Source organism: Cololabis saira, chromosome 7 (assembly GCF_033807715.1).
Source record: "Cololabis saira isolate AMF1-May2022 chromosome 7, fColSai1.1, whole genome shotgun sequence".
Taxonomy (NCBI): domain Eukaryota; kingdom Metazoa; phylum Chordata; class Actinopteri; order Beloniformes; family Belonidae; genus Cololabis; species Cololabis saira.
The window spans coordinates 31,781,817-31,801,996 of NC_084593.1; the positions used below are offsets into that span (position 1 = coordinate 31,781,817).

The window sequence follows — 20,180 nt, forward strand, 5'->3', positions numbered from 1 at the left end:
GCTGCGTTAAAGGCTGTCAGGGTCACAGGAACGTGATGTAAAGGAAAAGTAAGGCTTCATTCGTGCACGTGTATGTTCTTAATCATGTAACTTACAAACATATCTGCTCAGTGAAAAGTTGTTCATTGCAAACTCCTCAGATTATTGTAAACATAGATACTTTGTTTGGTACATTTAACAAACGCAATCATAACTGTTGTGACATGAAATGAGTCTCCATGAGGGTGACTGTGCGGCGTCTGCAGGAGGTTTATCAACTTCATGAGGCCTCATTAGACTAAACAGGCAAAAAGTATTGGACAAACTGTTTATACTGGCTATATCACCTATGCAAATTCACTTGGAGGCAAAGTCACAGAGGAAAGTCAGGTTTAACTTGTATTTAGTTAAAATGAGGAGCTGAACTCAAACTGTGCTTAAGTGGCCTTCAAAAAAATAAAAAAGGAAGAAAAAAAAAGCAGTATTTCCTCTCTGGAGTGTAACCTCATGGTGCAGGCATTCTTCAGCAGGCTGGAGGGAATGTGTCCATATTAGGAACACGTTACCTGATATCTGACACAAAACACACATGGGAGAATTGAACACAGTCGGTCTCAGATACGTCCAGATTTCACAGCCCACTCCCTTCACCACTTGAAAATAGCATATTTCTGCTTTGATGACGGAGACATCACATCATTTGATGACCAGATGTGCATCCTGAATACGGTGCATGTGATTCTATTTCAGGTTCGTTCACTAAATACATCAGACGGCAGAATCAGGAAACTTCTTGCGTCGGCTTCTTTAATCTATCGGAGACTTACCTGCACAGATGCAGAGGTTCGCAGATCCAGAGGTTTTTTTAAATACGCACAAATCTGCAAAACTGACTGTTTACTATGCCACCATAACAATAAAAGCACAATAAAACTTTGTCTCAATGTACCACATATTATCTAGAAGCTGCAAACAGCCTTCTGGAAAAATATAATTATTAATTCTTACAGTAAAGGAAAAAAAAAGAAACAAAAAGAGGACAGAGACCATGTTTTTTCATGTCTTGTTTACCTGTTTTATTGTAAACTGAACTCTGGGAACATCATTGCTTCTTATCCTATTAAATCTACTCCTCAACAGGGTCGGACCACCCCAGTCTGAAAGTGACTTTATTCCTTTTTTAAGATGTTTTGAAGTTTCACAGCCCTCACACTTGGGCACCTGCTACACTTGCAACATTAGAGATGTTTTATATCGACCCTTTGCATTGTGATGCAAAGAAAATCCTCTCTCAGGCTTTTGTAGCACAAATAAAATCACCTTTGGTGGTAGTATTTGCCTCTTCTTGTGTGTTGTGGATGGGATGCTCAACAGATGCTTTCTAACACGACCCAGACATCCAATAAAAGTACAACAAAAAACAACAGACTAAATGAGTAGGTCATTACAGCGAGGGCTTTAATCAAAAGCACAAGCTTCTGTTTATTGACTGTTGCACGCACATGAACAGGTGAGAGTATATCTACATAGATGTAAACAGTCAGTACCTGCAACAAATAAAAGAGAGGACACTGTCTCTCTTTCTCAGACACACACATAAGTATACACACCCATTTACCCTTGCAGGCATTAAAACGCACACACATTCGCACACAGAGATTTGGGAGTATAAAGATAGAGTGGAGTGTGTGAAAACACAGAGTACAGCAGGCCTCTTTGGTCAGCTACTTCAAAGTTTCCAAAGGTTATTACAAGTCACCGTTCAAGAGCAGAGAAACACTAAACAAACCAGCAGAGCAGTTGGTAAAACATCAAGACTCATATTACCTTTTGCAGAATCCACATAGTTTCATGTGTCAAACACTTCTGCTTGGATATATTTTACTCTTTTTTTTTTTTCCCCCTCCACAAAGAGTCCGCCATCAGCAGACGATGACTCATGCTCTGTAGATGCCATGGCAACAGCATTCAAACAGCAACTTGTTACAAACGTACATAATACAAAGTACCTGATAAGATGGAAACAATGTAAGAAAGGATTAACGACATCTCCACTGCCACCTCGATGCAAAACACCACCTTCTAGTTAGACTTACAATTCATTGACTTCTCATGAATTGGTTACATTTCCCCACATAACCTTCCAAAACGTCAAGTAAATAATATAAAAGTAGCTGTTAGATAAAACAAACATGATCTTAAAACAACAAAATTTCAACAAAATAGTATCGTTCCATGAGTGCAAATTGTTCAGCTTTTTTTTTTAAACTTCATTCTTTCCTTTCTTATAAAATATTCAAAACAAAAAATTAAAAAAATAATAGTTGAAATCATAAATCATTGATAATGTGGTGCCAAAAGCAATGACAGTTTAAGAAAAAAAAAGAAGTAAAATTAGAATTTCCTGCACAGCAGAAGATAAGTGTTGAGGGGAAAGAAGGATATCTGCACGCCTGCTCTTCCTTCCAGCTCTGCATCATCCGACACACTAACACACACTCGCACAGGCACAACCGTCCTCCCGTGTCCTTCCCTCTCTCTTCCCGTCTGCTCTGTCACTCTTTTTCTTTTCTTTTTTGGACTCCATTATTCTGCTATCGCATCTATCGTGCATGTCCTCACTTTTTCTTCTTTGGCTCAACAAAGAGGCCAAAACACAAACCCGTTGCGTTCAGCCAAGTCGCTAAATGTTTCCTGGCCCCTGTCCAAATCACAGTGTTGCCACGGAGACATCCTATCAACGCTTCCTGTTAAACCCACATCGACAGCTGCTGAACTCCGTAGCCAGAGTTCGAAAACCCTCCTATTTTTCTAGTACATGCACTAAAATAGTCTATATGTAACCATGAGTAATCTTTTAAACAGCATATATCTTTTTTTTTCCTTTTTAAAGTCCTGCTTAAATCATTGAACCCTGTTGTGTACGACACAGAAAAATCCAGCATTTAAACGACCACCGCAGTTCTGTTCTGGCTGCTCTGATGATGAGTATCAGTTTAAATACCTGCTCATCTCAGGGATGGACTCATTTGGGCCATTTTTATGCAGATTTCTTTTTAAGACTCGTGTGAGACCCAAAGCTGCAACAGTAGGTGGTTTACTTGTCTAATCAATTTAAAAAAATTACAAATGTTTGATTTAAAATAACTAAACAAAAACAGACAGATCACTAGTGTTGCACATTGTTCTTCTGTCCAGACTGTAAAATTATAATGTTTCAGTTTTTTAACTGTTTACTCTGGTTAATAAATAATGAAAATAATAACTACTTAAAGCCTTTTCTGCCACCAGGACAATCATCTCTCTTACTTGCCAAGAAAAAATCCCTCATTTAAAAGTGTACTTACGAATAATAATATAATAACTTACTCGAGTGTCAAATTCAGGTCTCTATATTCATTTTATGAGAAAATATGATTCAACAACTGTGATAGAAAATGTGTCACCAAAGCTCGATGGGTATGAAAAATGCGATTCGGTTTAAAGCATTCAAGCTCTGTTGCAAAAACCATACAAAACACGTTAAGGTCATGTGCATTCAGTTTTCATGAAATGTCAAAATGCAGGAGAGAAATGGCACGAAACTTTGTCACTTTAGCTCTTTTAGATCTTGTGTTTGCAGCGGCAGCCCTTTCCTTCTGCCCCGAGTGGCATCAGCGTCTAAAATAAGGTGTAAACTCTCTCTATGTCACAGTCTGAGGTCACTGAGAGATCCACAGCCTTCACTGCCAGGTCCCACTGCATCAGTGGCATCACATCGTCACACATGATTAACACGCAAACAGCACAAACACCTGCTGGGTATTTTGCTACCTTCTAAACAGAGGTGTTTTGTTTTAGGTTTTCTATTTTATTCTTTTTTTTTTTTTTTTTTAACAAAAGGACAATTGATGAAAAGTGCTTCCCAGAGCTGATCCAGTAATTGGCTTGCCGTGCTTAAAACTACAATTCCCAGGCACTTGATTGTAACCAAATGTACAGTAAAGTCGTCCACTGGGTCAGCTTGCCTCTGATGCACAGAGAAAAGGCAGCAACATTCAAAGTCAGACCCAAAACAAACAAAAGAAAGAAAGAAAAAAGCCATAAATCTCAAATACAACAAAAAGAAAACAAGCATCATCAGCATGCATAACAAATTTATAGTACTCTTGAGATATACTGTACATTGACTATTTAGCTAGTGGTTCGCACTTGCATTTACACACCAACACATGCTGCTAGACCTCTGTGCAATGCTACAGTAAAGAGACCGACGGAAAGCTGAGCCAAACTATGTCAAACTGTCAACTAAGTACCAAAAATACCCCCTGCAAATAAATGCAGTCGTAATATATGAATGCCAGAGAAATGGGGAAATGAGACGAGAGACAATGAGGTAGACAATGATTTACCTAAAGAAGTGAGAAATCAAACTAGAGGGGAAAAAAGGAGCAATGAGGCGAAGTGCAAAAAACAAAAAAATGGCGGAGTGAAAGGAGGAGAGTCAGGTACTGCTCTTTTGCTCATTGGCTCGGGTCGGTTCGAGTGGGACGGATGTCTGGGCCCCCGAACTGAAGCACTGTCCTCACATCCGCAAGTGGTTGTGGGGGTCTGTGAAGGGCGGCTCCGAGTCGTCCATGGGCAGCACCAGGCGCGTGCCCCTCATCACCAGCTCGTGATCTCCATACGCCAACTCTCTGTCCAAGTCGTCACAGGTGGCGGCGTTGGCGAAGCCTCGGCCGCTGCTGGTGTGGGCCCCGGTGGCGTCTGTACTGACCGTGATGTCGCCGTAGGTCAGGTTGATATCGCTGTCGGTCAGGATGAGGTCGGAGTCGTCGTCCTTCAGCTGGCATTCGTTCTGAGGGGAAGAGGAAGCATTTTTACACTCATGGTTGTCGTTTCCACCGATAAAACGTCATCTCAAGTTCAAACCAGGGACATCTGTGCTTTGTGAATCATCAGAACAATATTTTTTTTCCGTGCGTGAATGGATAAAACTCAAAAATAGCTCTTGTACACAAGGCATCTGACCTCATAGGCTTGAGGGCTGGTGAGGAGGCGAGCGAGGGGGCCGCAGCAGGCTGGCAGCGTGGCGGTGAGAGGGGGGCCGCTGTGAGTCAGGATGGGCTTCATGTAACTGGAGGAAGACTCCGTCAAGGATATACCGCATATAAAACAGTGCTGACAGTGTGTTAATAGAAACAGCAAACAGAAGGACATCGATACATTATAAAATCAAGTGAGCCGGTCCGTTCGGCTCTTCCATTTAGGGGGCGCTACGCTGGATCATCGAGCTCTGCACATTAACTGAGCTTGTTTTACGTTGGATGGTCTTCTCATGAGGATGCTGGCCTCGATATTAGGGCAGTGTAGGTTTTCAGTGTTCCCAAGGGCACCTCGGCCTATGATGAGGCTGTGGACTGATCCAGGGAGCCTCTGCTGGGAGGACAGCCGACTCCTGATGCTTATTGAAGCCAGCAGAAAACAACATCTGCCCTCTCATCCTTCAAAGGGGCTCCCTCTGCTGCCTGATAACAGGAACTTAAGTCGTCACCACTGGACCCAAGCCTTCCAATCCACAAGTGGTGTGGCCATGCAGAAAATAAAACCTACATATGAAACTTAAAAATCACAATTATTTGTCTGTGAAGGATACTTGTGGTCGAAGTTGTACCAGATTCTGAAAAGCCAGGCACTTTCCTGCTTCGTGCTTCTTCTCTCTGATCCGTCAGTGATGCTCATCTGAACCAGGGCAGATAAGGTTATCAATTTATTTGCTTTGTTTTTTTTTTAAATACAACAAAGTCCAAAGTGCAGTAAGACATCCGGTATCTCCAAAAGCCATACTTACAGAGTTATCTTGATCAGAGTCAACTCCCACTCTGTCGAAGGGGGGAAAAAGAAATGCATTCAAATCAGCTGCTGTTTTACACATTTTACATGTTCCTCAGCAGCAAGGTATCAGCATAAGGTGCATTTAAAACATCTCAAGTACAGAGCAACAAAGATCAGAGGGGTGTGCTCAAATACTCCTTTTAAGCTCAACACATTAAAGTCCCAGGTCCAAAAAAGTTGGGATGCTGTGTAAAATGTAACTAAAAACTCAAGTCATGTTTCCAATTAACCTAATCAGTTCTCAAATACTCCTCCAGTTTTGATTTGTGCCGGGAACTTTCCCAGCCTTTTGTTGTCGCTGTTCCAACTTTTTTTTTTAGATGTGTTGCTGCCATCAAATTCAAAATGAGCTGATATTTTCCATTAAATGGTAAACTGTCTCAGTTTCAACATCTAATACAATGTTCAGTTTATGTTGCAGTGATGCTGCAGTGTTATTTTGTCTGACTAAACCATTTCCAGTCCAAATGTGCCCAGGTTTGATTCATTCAGACAATGGATGTTGTTACGCTCCTCTATAATTAAAAAAAATTAATCAAAGTCAGATTTGCTACCGGTTCCTGCATTTTAAGAAAACTGCAGTGTGAAAACTTGTTAAAAGCAAAAAGGAAGAGAAAAATGATCTCTACCCATAGAGGAAGTAAATGCTCCCTCTACTCATTTTATCATATTGAATATCTTGTTTTAGGTTTCTAAACTTCCTTTTCAATTACACAGAAGAGAAAATGATTTTAAAAAAACCAAAACAAATACATTGTTTTGCTGAGTGAGTGTTTCAAATATGGGTTTCTTGTGCAGAAAAAGCCCAGCAAAGTTCAAATGCTCAGACGATCTTCATTTCTGGTTATATTTAGTGCAGCATGCAATTCAGAACTCGAGAGGGCAAAGGTGCTGAGGCATTTCTGTGTAGGAGTGCAGCTTGGTCTCGCAGAAAGTTTTTTCTCCTTTCGTTTCTACGACAACAAGCTTGCTCTGGCCCAATTTCTGATTACAACCGGCACTGAGTGCCTGCTCCTAGCGTCATCCGCCAACACAGACGTGCTCCTGTTTAGACAGGCACTTAAACAAAAAACACTAAAACAAACAAACAAAAAAAACATGTTAAAAGGTCACTGAAGAAAATATTTATCATCATCATCATCATCATCATCGTCATCATCATCATCATCACAAGGGACGATGTTAGATACTGTAGATGACAATATGCTACCGGAGGCAACGCTGTATATAGTGAAGATTTGTCCTTTTGTTGATTGTCGTCACATCAAAAGATCTTTAGGGCTCTAAGGTCAACTTTTGTGTTCATTTTTACTTTTAAAAACAAAAGAAGAAAACTCAAGATTGGGCCAAAAGAATGAAATCACAACATTTTTTACATAATTACTTTCTTCTTTCCATTTTGATCCAAGCTTTAAAACTACTATAATTAAATGACATGCTTATTTAATCTGTTTTGGAATTACCCTGCCAGGAGAGGATGTTTCTAACAAAAGCAGATGCATCTGACGGGGGGAAGGACTGCGTACCGTATGTGCTGGCAGGACAGCATCTGTGTGGTACCACCACCACAAATCCACACAGTGAAGAAGACCACGAGAAGAGTGGTGGAAAACATCATCTGACGGGCGTATGTGGCCGTGTCTCTGATGGACAAGGCAAAGGTCATGGCGCCTCGTAGGCCTACAAAGCAGAGTGCAGAAAACGTTCAGAACAAAAAGGAACACAACTGTCGTAGCCAGACAAATCATCCCTCTTAACAAGCCTGTGTTTGTTTTTTTTTTAAATGCACTCACTCTGGGCAGTTTAAATAAAAATGCTGAAAATATTTCAGGACATTGGTGGCAAACACACTCCCATAATATACAGTGCCTGACAGAAATGCTTGTCTGTGCACCACTGACCTGCAAACATCATCATGTGCTGGAAGTTGGATCTGATCTTGTTGCGCCGTCCCAGATTTAGAAGGAATGAGAGAGGGTAAATGTTAGCAGCTCTTCCCACAAACACCGCCAGCTGTGTGGGAATGAGGTCAAGGAGAACAGCAAAGCAACAAGCAAGACCAGTGAAACATCCTCACACTTCAGCAAGCTCACTTACTGCCCCACTAAATCCACCAACATCTACAGCACTCTTTTTATTTGGCATTAATTGCAAATTAGCAGCACAACTTCCTGTCTGCGTCTGACCGGGCTGAGGCTCAACAGCGTTTGAAAAAGATACGAAAGCTCCAACGATGAACATTGGATTGAAGACGTGGTTCTGGAAGGTGAACAGGGTCAGACCCATGTAGGAGAAAATGAAGTTCTCCGCCAGGAAGTTCAACAGTTCAAACAACTACAAGAAAAAAGAAAAGACAAGTTTGAAAGCTTTAGACGGCTGCGACCTCACTGGACATACAGGACAAGAACAATCAAATTGATGTTTTCAAAACCATTTGGATTCTGTTTTCTTTTTTAATGCTAATGCGCTTTTCATTCAGACTGGTCTTTTTTCCAGCCTGTACTTAGACATCTCCCTTTTTTCTTAGGTTATGTTTATTCTGCCTGACGCAAAAGACCTTTTTTTTCTGGGTTGTGCAGACTCAGAAATCCAAACATCTCTCCACTTCCTTCAGATCAGAACTGTTTCACTGCAGTGTGTGTCCTTGATCGGACATGCACCCCCACACGTGGCAACGCGGCACGACTATGAATGGACCTATCAGAATGCATGTGGCTTTTTGCCCCGTATGCACCGAGCGTCGTTAGTAGTGACCTGCATCGGTAATGCGGTAAAAAAAACAACCTCCCCCCCTCATGGATAGTGTTCCTCTGGAGCTAAATGTCACCAAAAACATAGCTGTGATCGCGTCCATCCTGAGATATTTGTATTCTGCCTAAATCAAATCTCTCTATGGTTTCATACACATGACATTTTCTATTGTTGACACACGGCGAAGGGAACCAGAAACAGGGCGTGCTGTTTCAGGTGACTGTCATGTTCATATTAAAGACTCATGCACGACATTTGTAGTTAAGAATATGAACCATCACATCAGTGTGGCTGGTAGTGTGAACGTAGCCATAGTTACATGCTGAGAGTTTGTCTGGTTACTAGTACAGGCAAGAAGCCTTTTACGCCCACATTCAGAAAAGACCCTTGACAATATTCAAATCTTGCTGTGAGGTCAAGGTGCTAACCAGCATGCTGTCTTCTAGTACTTCCAGTTTTAAAGAAATGTGTTCTTTTCCCAACTCAACATTTAAAAAAAGAAAAAGAATGCAAGGGATGTGCTTGGTGGTCTGACCTGCTTAGTCCTGTCCTGTGACTCCGGAGACAGGTTGTTGAAGGTGTAGTGAGCCTGAGTGATTCCACAGAAGAGCACCGACACCACACCTGCAACACACCGGGAAAACACAAGGGATCAATAAACACCGATTATTAGCAACATCACAATTCAGAGACAGTATTAGCAATGAAGTTATGTTTTTCTGATCATCACAGAAACTGCTTTTGTCTTTTTAGGGACTTTCTAGCTGTGTCTGTTCCTTAAATAGCATTACCTGCTAACTGCCTCAGATCTGTGACTGTGCAAAGGTGTGTTACCTGTGAAGCCACAAGCTTCAGCCAGCAGAAACGTGCTCCAGGACATGAGGAAGAAGAGGGCGGTCTCCAACAGCTGGAAATCCCTCAGCTTGGTGAACTTGGTCACGTGACGACAGCAGTCAAGGAATCAAACATTCAGCCTCCAAAGATCGTATCATCTGCTTCTGAGGTACTGACTGACAGATTATATGTTTTTGTATGTTGTTTTACAAAGATCATTTTATCACTTGATTTATTGAAATACACTTTAGATAAACTCTGCACCGTGGTTGTATAAATAAACCCATTCATCAAACTAACACTGGAATATTACCTACTGAATGATTTAACATTGAGCAGTTGCTATGATGAAGCACATTTATCTTATTAGGTCCATTTATACCCTTTTGGATAATAAAACAACGAAAGGATATGAGAGCGGTGACGAGTCCGGTGGCCACTCCCAGAGCGAAGGAGCCGCTGAAAACTCCAAGGAACATCCCAAGCGACTTGAGCATCGCCGTGCCCTCAAAGGTGTGGCTGTTGTCTCCTTGTGGCTGGTACGCCACGATGGACCTGAAACACGCAACACTCATTTATTGGCAACTATATGTGCACAGTCCAATAGAATGTTTCCTTTATATTTAACATGACTAACATTTACCCTCTTGCTAAAGAAAAGGGCCTTGCAGCAATACAAACTGCTGACATGACAAACATAGGCACAGTAATGAAAAAGTCAGAGTTTAAACGGCAAGAGAGCCAGGCTTTAATGGGATGGTTAAGTATTTATACTTGAGGGCAAGTGATTTCATCATTCATAAGTCAATTTGCAGGGTTGCAAGAAGTGCAAACGTACTGAAATCCTGGTACTGCAAATGCCACTCAAATTTTCCTGAACTCAGCAGGGGGGGTAGACGAGGCAGGAAATACTGGTAACAAAAAACTAAAATCCTTGCTTAGTGGCCAAGTGATTTATTGTTGTTGTTGTTACCATCACTCACAGGAACGCTAACAACAATGCTCCTTTAAGTGTCACCAACAACTTTTATGTTCTCCGGCTTTATGTACGTCATATTCACGAGAACGAACACTGAGACGGGAATTCGAAGCAACAAAGCTTAAGATTGGTTTGGCTGCAAAAAGAAAAAGAACAGAGAAAAAGAAAAAAAATAACAAAAAAACACCAGAAAGTTGCAGTCGTGTCAGCTGATGTGAGAAGTGCCGCTGGCGCCGGCATTTCAGAGAGCAGCAGTCTGCTTTTTTGCATCATGTATGAACTTTTTCTCCCATGAAAACTGCCTTTTAAGAGGCTCTGCAGGGGTGATGCTCAAAGCGGAGACTTTCTGGACTGAAACAGGCACTATTTTGGCTGTAACCAACTTAGTAAAGTTATCATGAACCAACCAAATGATCGGTTGCTTCATGCTCTGAATCTCTACATGTCAACGTTTCTTCGGATTGATGAGTAAGGGTGGAGAAAACCTCCTTCATCATAGAATGAGTTATATGAGTTTATGTTCGAATGAGTGGATGAGATTCGTATTATGAAGTGTGTAACCTGTTCGACCTGGAAAAGATTAAAAAGGGCTTTAAAAGTCTGAACCATAAACATTTAATTCTTAAAAAGAAAAAAAGGACATTTGAAAAGAAAAGCAGAAAGCTTGTCTGCACCAGAGTGTGTAAATATAATTTCAAGGTCGCAGACAGAGAAAGCTATTCCCATCCCAGATAAAAGGCGATATGGAGCTTGTTTATCCCTGAGATTTAAATGTTTTCAGTGTGCAAAAAGAAGTAGAATAATAATAATAATAATAATAATAATAATAATACATCAAAAAAACCATTGACGTGTCACTCAAATCATCAACTCTGCGTTACCTAGTAGGCACGTATCAATACTGATCTATCTCATACTCAAATAGTTTTGTTGGTGAGCATAAACGCTAGTCTGGCAAAATAAGTTTATTTAAAAAGTCACAGTAAGGAAGATAATCAACAACTACCAATGAAAATATGACTGATGTCATTTTGTAATATAATATGATAAAAAGAGAAAAATATATATTTCAAAACAGCAGATTCTGGTGTATGTGACCCAAGTGTGGCTTAAATGACACTTATTAATCCTCTGCAATCACACAAACCCTGGTCGGACAAATCACAAGGCTTTTAGTTTTCTTTAAGCTTTCCTGACATTGTGCCTTCTTCTCGGCACCCGCAGTATCTTCAAAGAAAATAAAAAACATGTAGAAACTGTTTTCTTAGCCGATTCACATCATCAAAAACAGTTTTATTCAAATAAGAATAAAATTAATTTAGAATGGATGCAACATTTTGCATCCCTGGTTGAATAGGCCAGAGTTTTTAACAACAGAGCAGCCTGTGATTTGTCATGTTTGTCCCAAACCACCACAAAGTCACACAAGTCCATGCTCTACTTGAAGCACCCGTTCACCGCCATGGTCAAAGTCGCTCTGCAGGGCGCGACCCCTCCTCTCCCTTTAGGATTTATAATTCTGTGGAAATGACCACAATCCCAAGTGGACAAGCAGGAAAACTGAGCGTCAGCTGAAAGACCACCTCAAACTTTAAGTTATTCTTGTGAAAGTCGCACTTGGTCAGTAAACGATTAAAGGTTAGTCAAAATATGGATGGCACACATGTTTAACTCCCATAACTTTACAACTTTGTGCAGACCGCCAGCAACATAAAGTAGATGCAAGTTGACGTATTGAGGACAGATGACTTACGAAGACAGAACCAAAGCCACGGCGTCGTTGAGCACGCTCTCTCCAAACAGTAAGGCATACAGATCCACGTCGACCTGCAGCTCATTGAAGATGGCCAGGACTGTCACTGGAAATGAGAGGAAACACTCAGGTTCAATGATATTCCTCCAAAATGGGGGAAGAAAAAACCCCACACAAACCAAACAAAGAGATGCGTTACAATTTTATACATTACACTAATGCTATAGATTGCATGTTAATGTTAAGTAAAAGAGCAATATTTGGCCATTAAGAGAAGATTTCAGACATTTAGTGAGTAAATATGCACTTTCTAAGTGTAAAATCACAGAACTTTATTTTTTGTTAAAAGGGTTTAGAGCACATATACTTAATTATTTTGACACTTTCAAGGAGAAAATTCTGTCTGTAAAATTGTCACACAAACTCCAAATAGATAATTTTTACACAGCTATAACAATAAAGCAAAGAAAAAATATTCTTTGTTAATGATAACTCATTTCACTTGTACTCCCTCTGTAGTTGAATCACTGGGACTTACTGCCATAATATTATATTGTATTTTCCTGACAGCAGTAAATCGTTCACATAAAATGTTTATGTCTCCAGGAGGGCTGTAACCTCAATACATGGGCCGCTTGCTTTAACCACTGTGCCACCCAGCGGCGCCAAAACAGGATACATTTCTACTGAAATCCCTGACCTGTCAATGGTCCACCAGTAATTAAATTCATTGTGCACTGGTGGAGCAGTCTGGAGCCCAAATGGCTGAAAGACTCATAAAAACCAGCATAGACAGGAGCTGATCTGCTGCATCAGGCAACTGGACAACAGATATTCAACAACCTGTACGCCCATGAAGCTGATCAGATCTGAAATGAGTGGGTAAAATGATAATTTTGATACAAGTAGGATGGTGTGCATCTAGGATTTTTTCATGCATTCGTTTGTAGATCATAGAATAAGTACCTGTGATCATTTGATCCCTTTCACTTTCTCTGCATTTACTTCTCCTTCTTAGTTCCCACTTTGTATTGTGTGTAGTGCACAATCACACCACAGCAACACTTCATGTACCGCTTTCCTCTTCAGACAACAGGTGGGGGCACTTTTCAAGTCCAGGGAAACATTGTTTGCGTGTGTGATCTGTTACCTCGAATGTTTCTAACAAGTTCTGAACCATTCAAGAGATGAATCATCTCTAATTATTAAACACCAATAGTGCGGTGAGAATAAGCAAACAAACCTGGGTCGGTGGCGGAGACAATGGCTCCGAAGAACAAACAATCAGTGAAGAAGAAGTCTTCATGTAGCTGTCCCACGTGCTTCATCAGCGTCACACAGCCATACATCAGCAGGCTGTTGGAGGATCAGGGTGTTTCTTTTTAGGTCAAACACAAACCACGCTTTAAAAGTGTTACAAACTGCAAATGCAGCAAATGACATACAGAAGTCTCTTAGTTGTGTGTTTTGTTGGTGAATAAATGTTCTTACCCGATAACAAAGCAGGAAACAACTGTCCCCATAAAGGCATAAGCCAAGATGGAGCCCATGTTACGGAAGAAATGCCTCTGAAAGACAAATAAAGTCACCAGATGAACAATCATCGACATAACAATTAGCAGAGGTTTAACAACAACAAAAAAAAAAAATCTGATTTGGAAAAAAAAAAGACGTAAAAAAATAAATAACTTGGGTTTTTGCTATTATTCAACGGGAGAGAGCCTGAATTAATACTGTACCCGTTTCAAGCTGTAGCCAGCATGAAAGATGATGGGCGGCAGCAGGATATTGAAGAACACTTCAGGGTCAAAGGTAACCTGTGCCAAAAACAAACAGAAACATCAAGGTATTTGGGAATGAGGCAGCAAAGACGGAGTTCTTTTCATGTTTCAGTGCGGTTGCACTTTCGGAAAGGTTAGACTAATTGTTTAATCAATGATGACACATCTGGGACATCCTGACGTAGCTTCCGAGACCATCAACAAAAAAGGTGCTACAGGAGTAAACCACAAGATGGAAAAACGGGGACGGTTTCTTAACGTAGACAAATTTATCACTAAAGTCTAACAATAGTTTAACGTGGATTTAGAAGTACTGCCACACTAAACTCTGTTTGTGGTTTCAAGTTGTATTTGACTTATTTCACATTTGGTCACAGAGGAACGGTGCTCAACATGTTTGTGTATTTCTGCGGTTGTGGCAGGAATTCCCTCAAAAATACAACGTACAGTATAACAGATTCTTTACAACGTCATTAAGAAAGTAGTTTTAATTGATATTCAAAGCAGCAATGTGAAACTAAAGTGAACTTCACAATTCTGTTACCAACTAACTTCTCGTAATGAGAAATGTGAGTCAGCGACGGAGAGGCCCGTACCTTGCGCAGCATCTCGTTATCCTGCACGTTGTTCACCTCCTTGGCACTGATCTCCCCTTTCAGCGTGTACTCGTAGTATTTGCCGCTGATATTGAACAGTAGAGTGGGGGGGCTGGAGTTGACAAAACAACTCATTCCAACGTTGCTGACGTCCCGAGGAACATGAATGCCGTACCGCAAGATCACACCAACAATTAAGCCTGTGAACAGAGGTAAAAGACAAAGAGTGACTGACTCATTCAACAGGTTTACTGCTGAAACACAGACGCTATAAATCTAAGTTGAGGATAGAAAAGCACAGCTTTTTGGATTCAATGCATTTTTTTTTCCTGCTCCTGGACCGTCTTAAATGTTCTGATTGTAAGCCGTCTACAACAATATTGGACACATTACAGAAGCAACATATGGAAAACAAAGTACACCTTTATTGCTTCCTTGGGATTTAGGAGGGCAAGCCGCAGGTAGGCACTACTAATCAAATACACTTGATTAACTGATCATCAGCAATAATGGACAGATCTATAAAAGCATACGTTTAGCCAGCTCGTTGGTCTGGAACATTGTGTCCCAACACAATGCCTTGGAGGAAAAACATCAGCAACGATCTTGGAGAAGCAACCGCTGCTGTCCATCAATTGGAGTTAAACGTGCATTTCCATGCAACATGGAGTACATCATCCTACAGTTTTAAACAATTACACACAAGCAGAAAACAGTCAAGAGTGTGGTCAAGCCTTCTAGGAGTAAGCGTGGCAGCGAGCTCAACCGAGCATGCAATTTTCAAAAACAAATAAGAAAATAAGAAAGTGGCAGCAAGTTCAACCGAGCATGCAATTTTCAAAAACAAATAAGAAAATAAAAAATGTAAAAAAAATCTAGAGCTACAGTACATCATCTATCAAATTTAAGTTTGTGACGGCACTATAAAAAAATAAGTAACTGCTGGTTTAAAAAGGGATACCAGAAGCTTGAAGAGCATTTTACCATGGCTTAGTTTTGGAAGACTGTGTTTGAACAAACCAACTGACTTCAGGAAAAAATGTCTTTGGACAAAAGATACAAAGGTGGAAATATGTGGCTTTATCCAAGTTGTTAGTTTTACAGTCTGTTCAAATACAGTCTTCCAAAACCAAACAGATCATATCAGTACAAACACATCAATCCAGTGTTAAGCATGATGGTGGATGAGTAATAATGGTTTGGGTTTGTTTTCCCACCACACTGAGTCAACCAGGAAAACCTCTGTGTACCAGACTATTCTGCAGTGAGATGTGAGGCCATGTGTTCGACAACCAAGCTAGACTGAAATAAGTTCATGCACATCAGAAAAATCCACAACCAAGTGGCTGAAAAAGAAAAGAATCAAAGTGCTGCAATGACCCAGTCAAGACCCAGACTTGTGCCGACCTTTTTGACAAGCGGATGGGTTTAATTTTCCATCTTTTCCCCCCAGTTTTAGATCAGGGGTGCTGGAGCTGGGGAACATCTAAAACATACCAGAAATGAGAGGCGATGATCACAGTTGAGGAGAGTGTTATTCACCATTTAGACAAAAAAAAGGACATAAGTGGTTTAAAAAAGAAGTGAAAGAAATGGGAAAACCCAAACTGTTGAGGTGGCTTTGGAAATCACCGATTCACCACCAATATATACCTTCCACTGTCCTTCACAGGTGGTTTCACACCTTTAATTCATACATTGATCCATGTGACCAAAACATCCCATTTGCTGGCAGGGTAAACAACATACAATGGAAAAAAAGGACCCACAAAAGGACTCATAAAAGGGTCCTTTTTTAGGTCAGTCATTTACATGTGACTTGAATGACACACAAGAATGACTTCTCCAGCATGAGATTGCAAAACTCTGAAATTCCCAGCTATCATTTAGATCTGAAAACGCCTCACAGATGAGAGGACGGATGTCTTCAGGAACCAAGACATGAAGTCCAGTTGATTTCTAAACAAGCTTGTTTGGATGATGAGTTCAAGTCAGTTCAGTTTAAATCAACTTTATTGATACGATGCCAAATCACGACAAATGATATCTCAAGAACACAATCCATGTAATTTCACATGAATTCAATTATTCAAAGGCCGATTTAAAAATAACTGCCTTACTAAGGAAATCAACAAATCATACAAAGGTTTTTTCTTTGATACAACTCCCCATCCTGAGCAAGCACAAGGTGACTGTGGAAATAATCAATCCACCTTTAACAAAACAAAACCTTTGGCGGAAGCAGAGTTAGTGGACTAAACAATTTCTTTGTTAACTTTCACACGTGCTAATCATGAGACTTCTTGGCTAATATAGTTGTAAAGCGTATCAATGTTTATCTAATCTGTAACTCATTATAATGACTGACTAACAACATTACAGCAATCCTCATTTTTCTTAATAGGTGCATAAAATTCACTGACTCCTTATGACTGAATGCTGAAATATTTTATTTGCAATAAACACCATAAAAAAGCCCACAAATTAAACAAAAATGTATGAATAATTCATGTATTCTTTAAGCTTTAATATAAAACACTACATTGAGTGTGTGTTCCGAAAGGGGTCATTTGATGTCTCGGTGAAAGGGAGAAAAAGTAAAGCTTGCAATGTAAAACCAGATCAACCATGTCCAATTTCAATCACATTCTCTTTTATTATCCCTTTAGGTGGAGCACAAAAAAAGTGAAATATTGTACTGTACTGTGTGCTACAGCTGTCCTCTTCTGGGGCCAAAATAAGGCGCTTATATATATTCTTAAGTGCTTTAACTGCAAATGTATCGGTCTAATGTGCTATCTGAAATAGATAGAAAAATGGAGATGGACCCCGTATCCCTGGTATTGGGCTTCCCAAGACAACACTTAACATCAAAACATAATCGGAGGCTGTATTGCATTCTTACTTATGCAGTGAGGAAAAATATTTTATTGCAGGGGATCAATGAAAAATTACCAACTGTTAAAGGCTGGCAAAGAGTGGTGTTTGATCTAGTGCCATTAGAGTATCTTACATGTATATTACATTCAACAGACCAATTCTATAAAGTTTGGGAACCTTACTTGAAGTAGAGCCTGATGTCTCTAATATCATGTTGCAGGGATTTTCTTGACTGGTCATAACGTACATTTTTACTGTAACCCAGGGTATTATTTATATGGATCTGAGCTGGTGTTTTTTTTTTCTGTTGGGTTTTTTTTGCCTGTTTTGCTTGTTATTTCTGTGGATCATATTATGTATCCATTCTTTTCTTAAAAAAAAAAAAGAGTGCTTTAAAGTTTAACATCCGCTTGAAATCTGCCTAGTACCACCTAAAAAACATAGCTAGAGTTAAGGGGATTCTGTCTAAACAAGACATGGAAAAACCTATTCATGCATTCATTTTCAGTAGGTTGGATTATTGCAATAGCATCTTTACAGGCCTTAATAAGAAATCTATCAGGCAGCTGCAGCTGATCCAGAACGCTGCCGCCAGAGTCCTTACAAACACCAGGAAACTGGACCACATTACACCGGTCATGAAATCACTACACTGGCTTCCAGTGAGTCAAAGGATAGAGTTTAAAATCTTACTGCTGGTCTACAAAGACCTGAATGGTCTTGGACCAAAATACATGCTGGATCTGTTAGTTCCTATGAAGCTCCCAGACCCCTGAGGTTCATCTGGATCTGGTTTGTTGTGGTTCCAGAACCAGAACCAAGCAAGGTGAGGCAGTTCAGTTATTCTGCTCCTCACCGGTGGAACAAACTTCCTGTAGACCTGAGGTCTGCTCCAACTGTCAACTCCTTTAAATCAGGCCTAAAAACATTACTGTTTACTGAAGTTACTCTTAAATTAAATACTTACCTGCTGTACTCTACTGCCCTTAGTTTTTAACAACTTGTGCTTTTTATTATTTTACCTCTTTTCTTATCATTTTATTTCATTTATTTGTTATTTAAGCGTACTCTTAAATTAGCAACTTGTGCTTTTTATTATTTTACCTTCTTCTCTCATAATTTTATTTCATTTTATTTGTTATTTACTGTTTAATTGTGTCTTGCCGCTTTTAATGTCGATGTAAAGCACTTTGAATTACCTTGTATTGAATTGTGCTATATAAATAAACTTGCCTTGAACTGCTCACTGTCTGAATGTTTATTTTTAACGAGTTAATGAGTCGTTATGATGGTTATAAACATGAAGACTAGTGGTTGACATGAGGTCATTCATTTCAAATCTAATCATCAGACAAGGAGACTAAAGACTGATTTATGGTTCCGCGTTACACCAACGCAGAGCCTGCGCCGTAGGGTACGCGGTGACGCATCCCCATACGCCGTAGGCTACGCCGTACACTACGGCGTTGGCTCTGCGTCAATTTAACACAGAACCAAAAATCAGCCTTAATGGCTGTGATGACGTCTCGCAGTCACGCTGCTGCATCTCACCGTAAATCATCGCCAGCCCGGTTTCGTGCAGGAATCTGAAGCGCCGATGTTTGAACAGCCAGATGGTTAGGATGGTGAGGGTGAGGAGCATGATGAAGATCAGCAGGTCTGCGCTGTCCTGCCGGTGGCTCTCCTCAGCCTGCTTCTCTGTATTCGTGTTCTCCATGGCACTGTCGTCCTGCAGAGGAGATGCTGCTCGGCACACACTGATGAACACACACAGGCTCACCAGCAGCACCAGCCACAGCGGCTTGGCGGCCCTCCAGGCCCCCTGGACACTCACTCTTAACACCATGCTGCCTCTTTCATGAGCAAAGTCAACAATGTGACGAAGGATAAAAAGACAAATACTGAGCAAATGTGGGTTTTTTTCTACGGACTGAGGGGAGTTGACATCAGAAAGACGACAGCAACAGACCAAACCGACTCTGGCCCGGAAGTGAAAAGTATCTTTCCCGAATGTGTATAGCTGTTTCACATTAAAAGCACGGTGTCAGAGGGGTTCATATTAAAATTACATCTGATTGACATATCTTAGTCCCAAATATTGTATACCAATTACAACCGCTATATATTAAATCTAAAAATATTTAAACTTCTTTAATCGATTTGGGGTTTTTTGTCAATTATATGCAACCGCAGTCTTTTATTTTGAACTTCCTGATGTTCGTTATTTTAAACAAGAAGTGAAAGTAGCAGTTCTTAAAACATAATAATATATTAACTATTTTGGCACACAAGATTGTTTATCATTTCCAATTTTGATAAATAATTTTAAAGTCAAAATATAAACTTAAATGTAATATTCTAATTCATTCTCATTTTTGTTTCAATAAAATTATTCTGTGACTGTAAAAGCAGCTTATTGTATCAATAACTTGATTAATTTCCTCGGAATTTTATGTAAATTCAATCATTCAATTTTCGTGTCACTGTTTTTTATTTATGTAGTCTTCAAACACTAGTTACAAAATACACGATGTAATGTTCACTGAAATTGTGATTTTACAGTGACTGGATATGATATAAGCTACTTTTATACATTTGTACTTTAACTCAGAGCGTGGAACAGTTATACGTGTTTTTCCTTCTCTCTTTTTTCAATCTGGTATAAGTATAGGTGGTGCTTTGGTTGTACACACGCACATTGAGTTCAGGTGCTTGTCACAGGAAATAATTCATGAAACAGTCCGAGGTGTCCG

The 20,180-nt window shown here is 40.1% G+C and overlaps 1 protein-coding gene across 1 annotated transcript; it reads right to left on the minus strand.

The window, feature by feature from the left end:
• Nucleotides 1-1,416: 1,416 nt before the first annotated feature.
• slc9a6a (solute carrier family 9 member A6a) lies at nucleotides 1,417-19,399 on the minus strand. Its single transcript, XM_061725638.1, has 16 exons — nucleotides 18,979-19,399; nucleotides 14,548-14,747; nucleotides 13,910-13,987; nucleotides 13,662-13,738; nucleotides 13,414-13,526; nucleotides 12,171-12,276; nucleotides 9,852-9,993; nucleotides 9,439-9,544; nucleotides 9,140-9,228; nucleotides 8,074-8,187; nucleotides 7,755-7,866; nucleotides 7,380-7,533; nucleotides 5,810-5,840; nucleotides 5,615-5,700; nucleotides 4,990-5,095; nucleotides 1,417-4,816 (listed from the first exon to the last, which is right to left on the minus strand). Exons 1-16 carry the CDS (start codon nucleotides 19,271-19,273, stop codon nucleotides 4,544-4,546), a joined length of 2,082 nt encoding a protein of 693 aa, XP_061581622.1. The 5' UTR covers nucleotides 19,274-19,399; the 3' UTR covers nucleotides 1,417-4,543.
• Nucleotides 19,400-20,180: the final 781 nt, after the last annotated feature.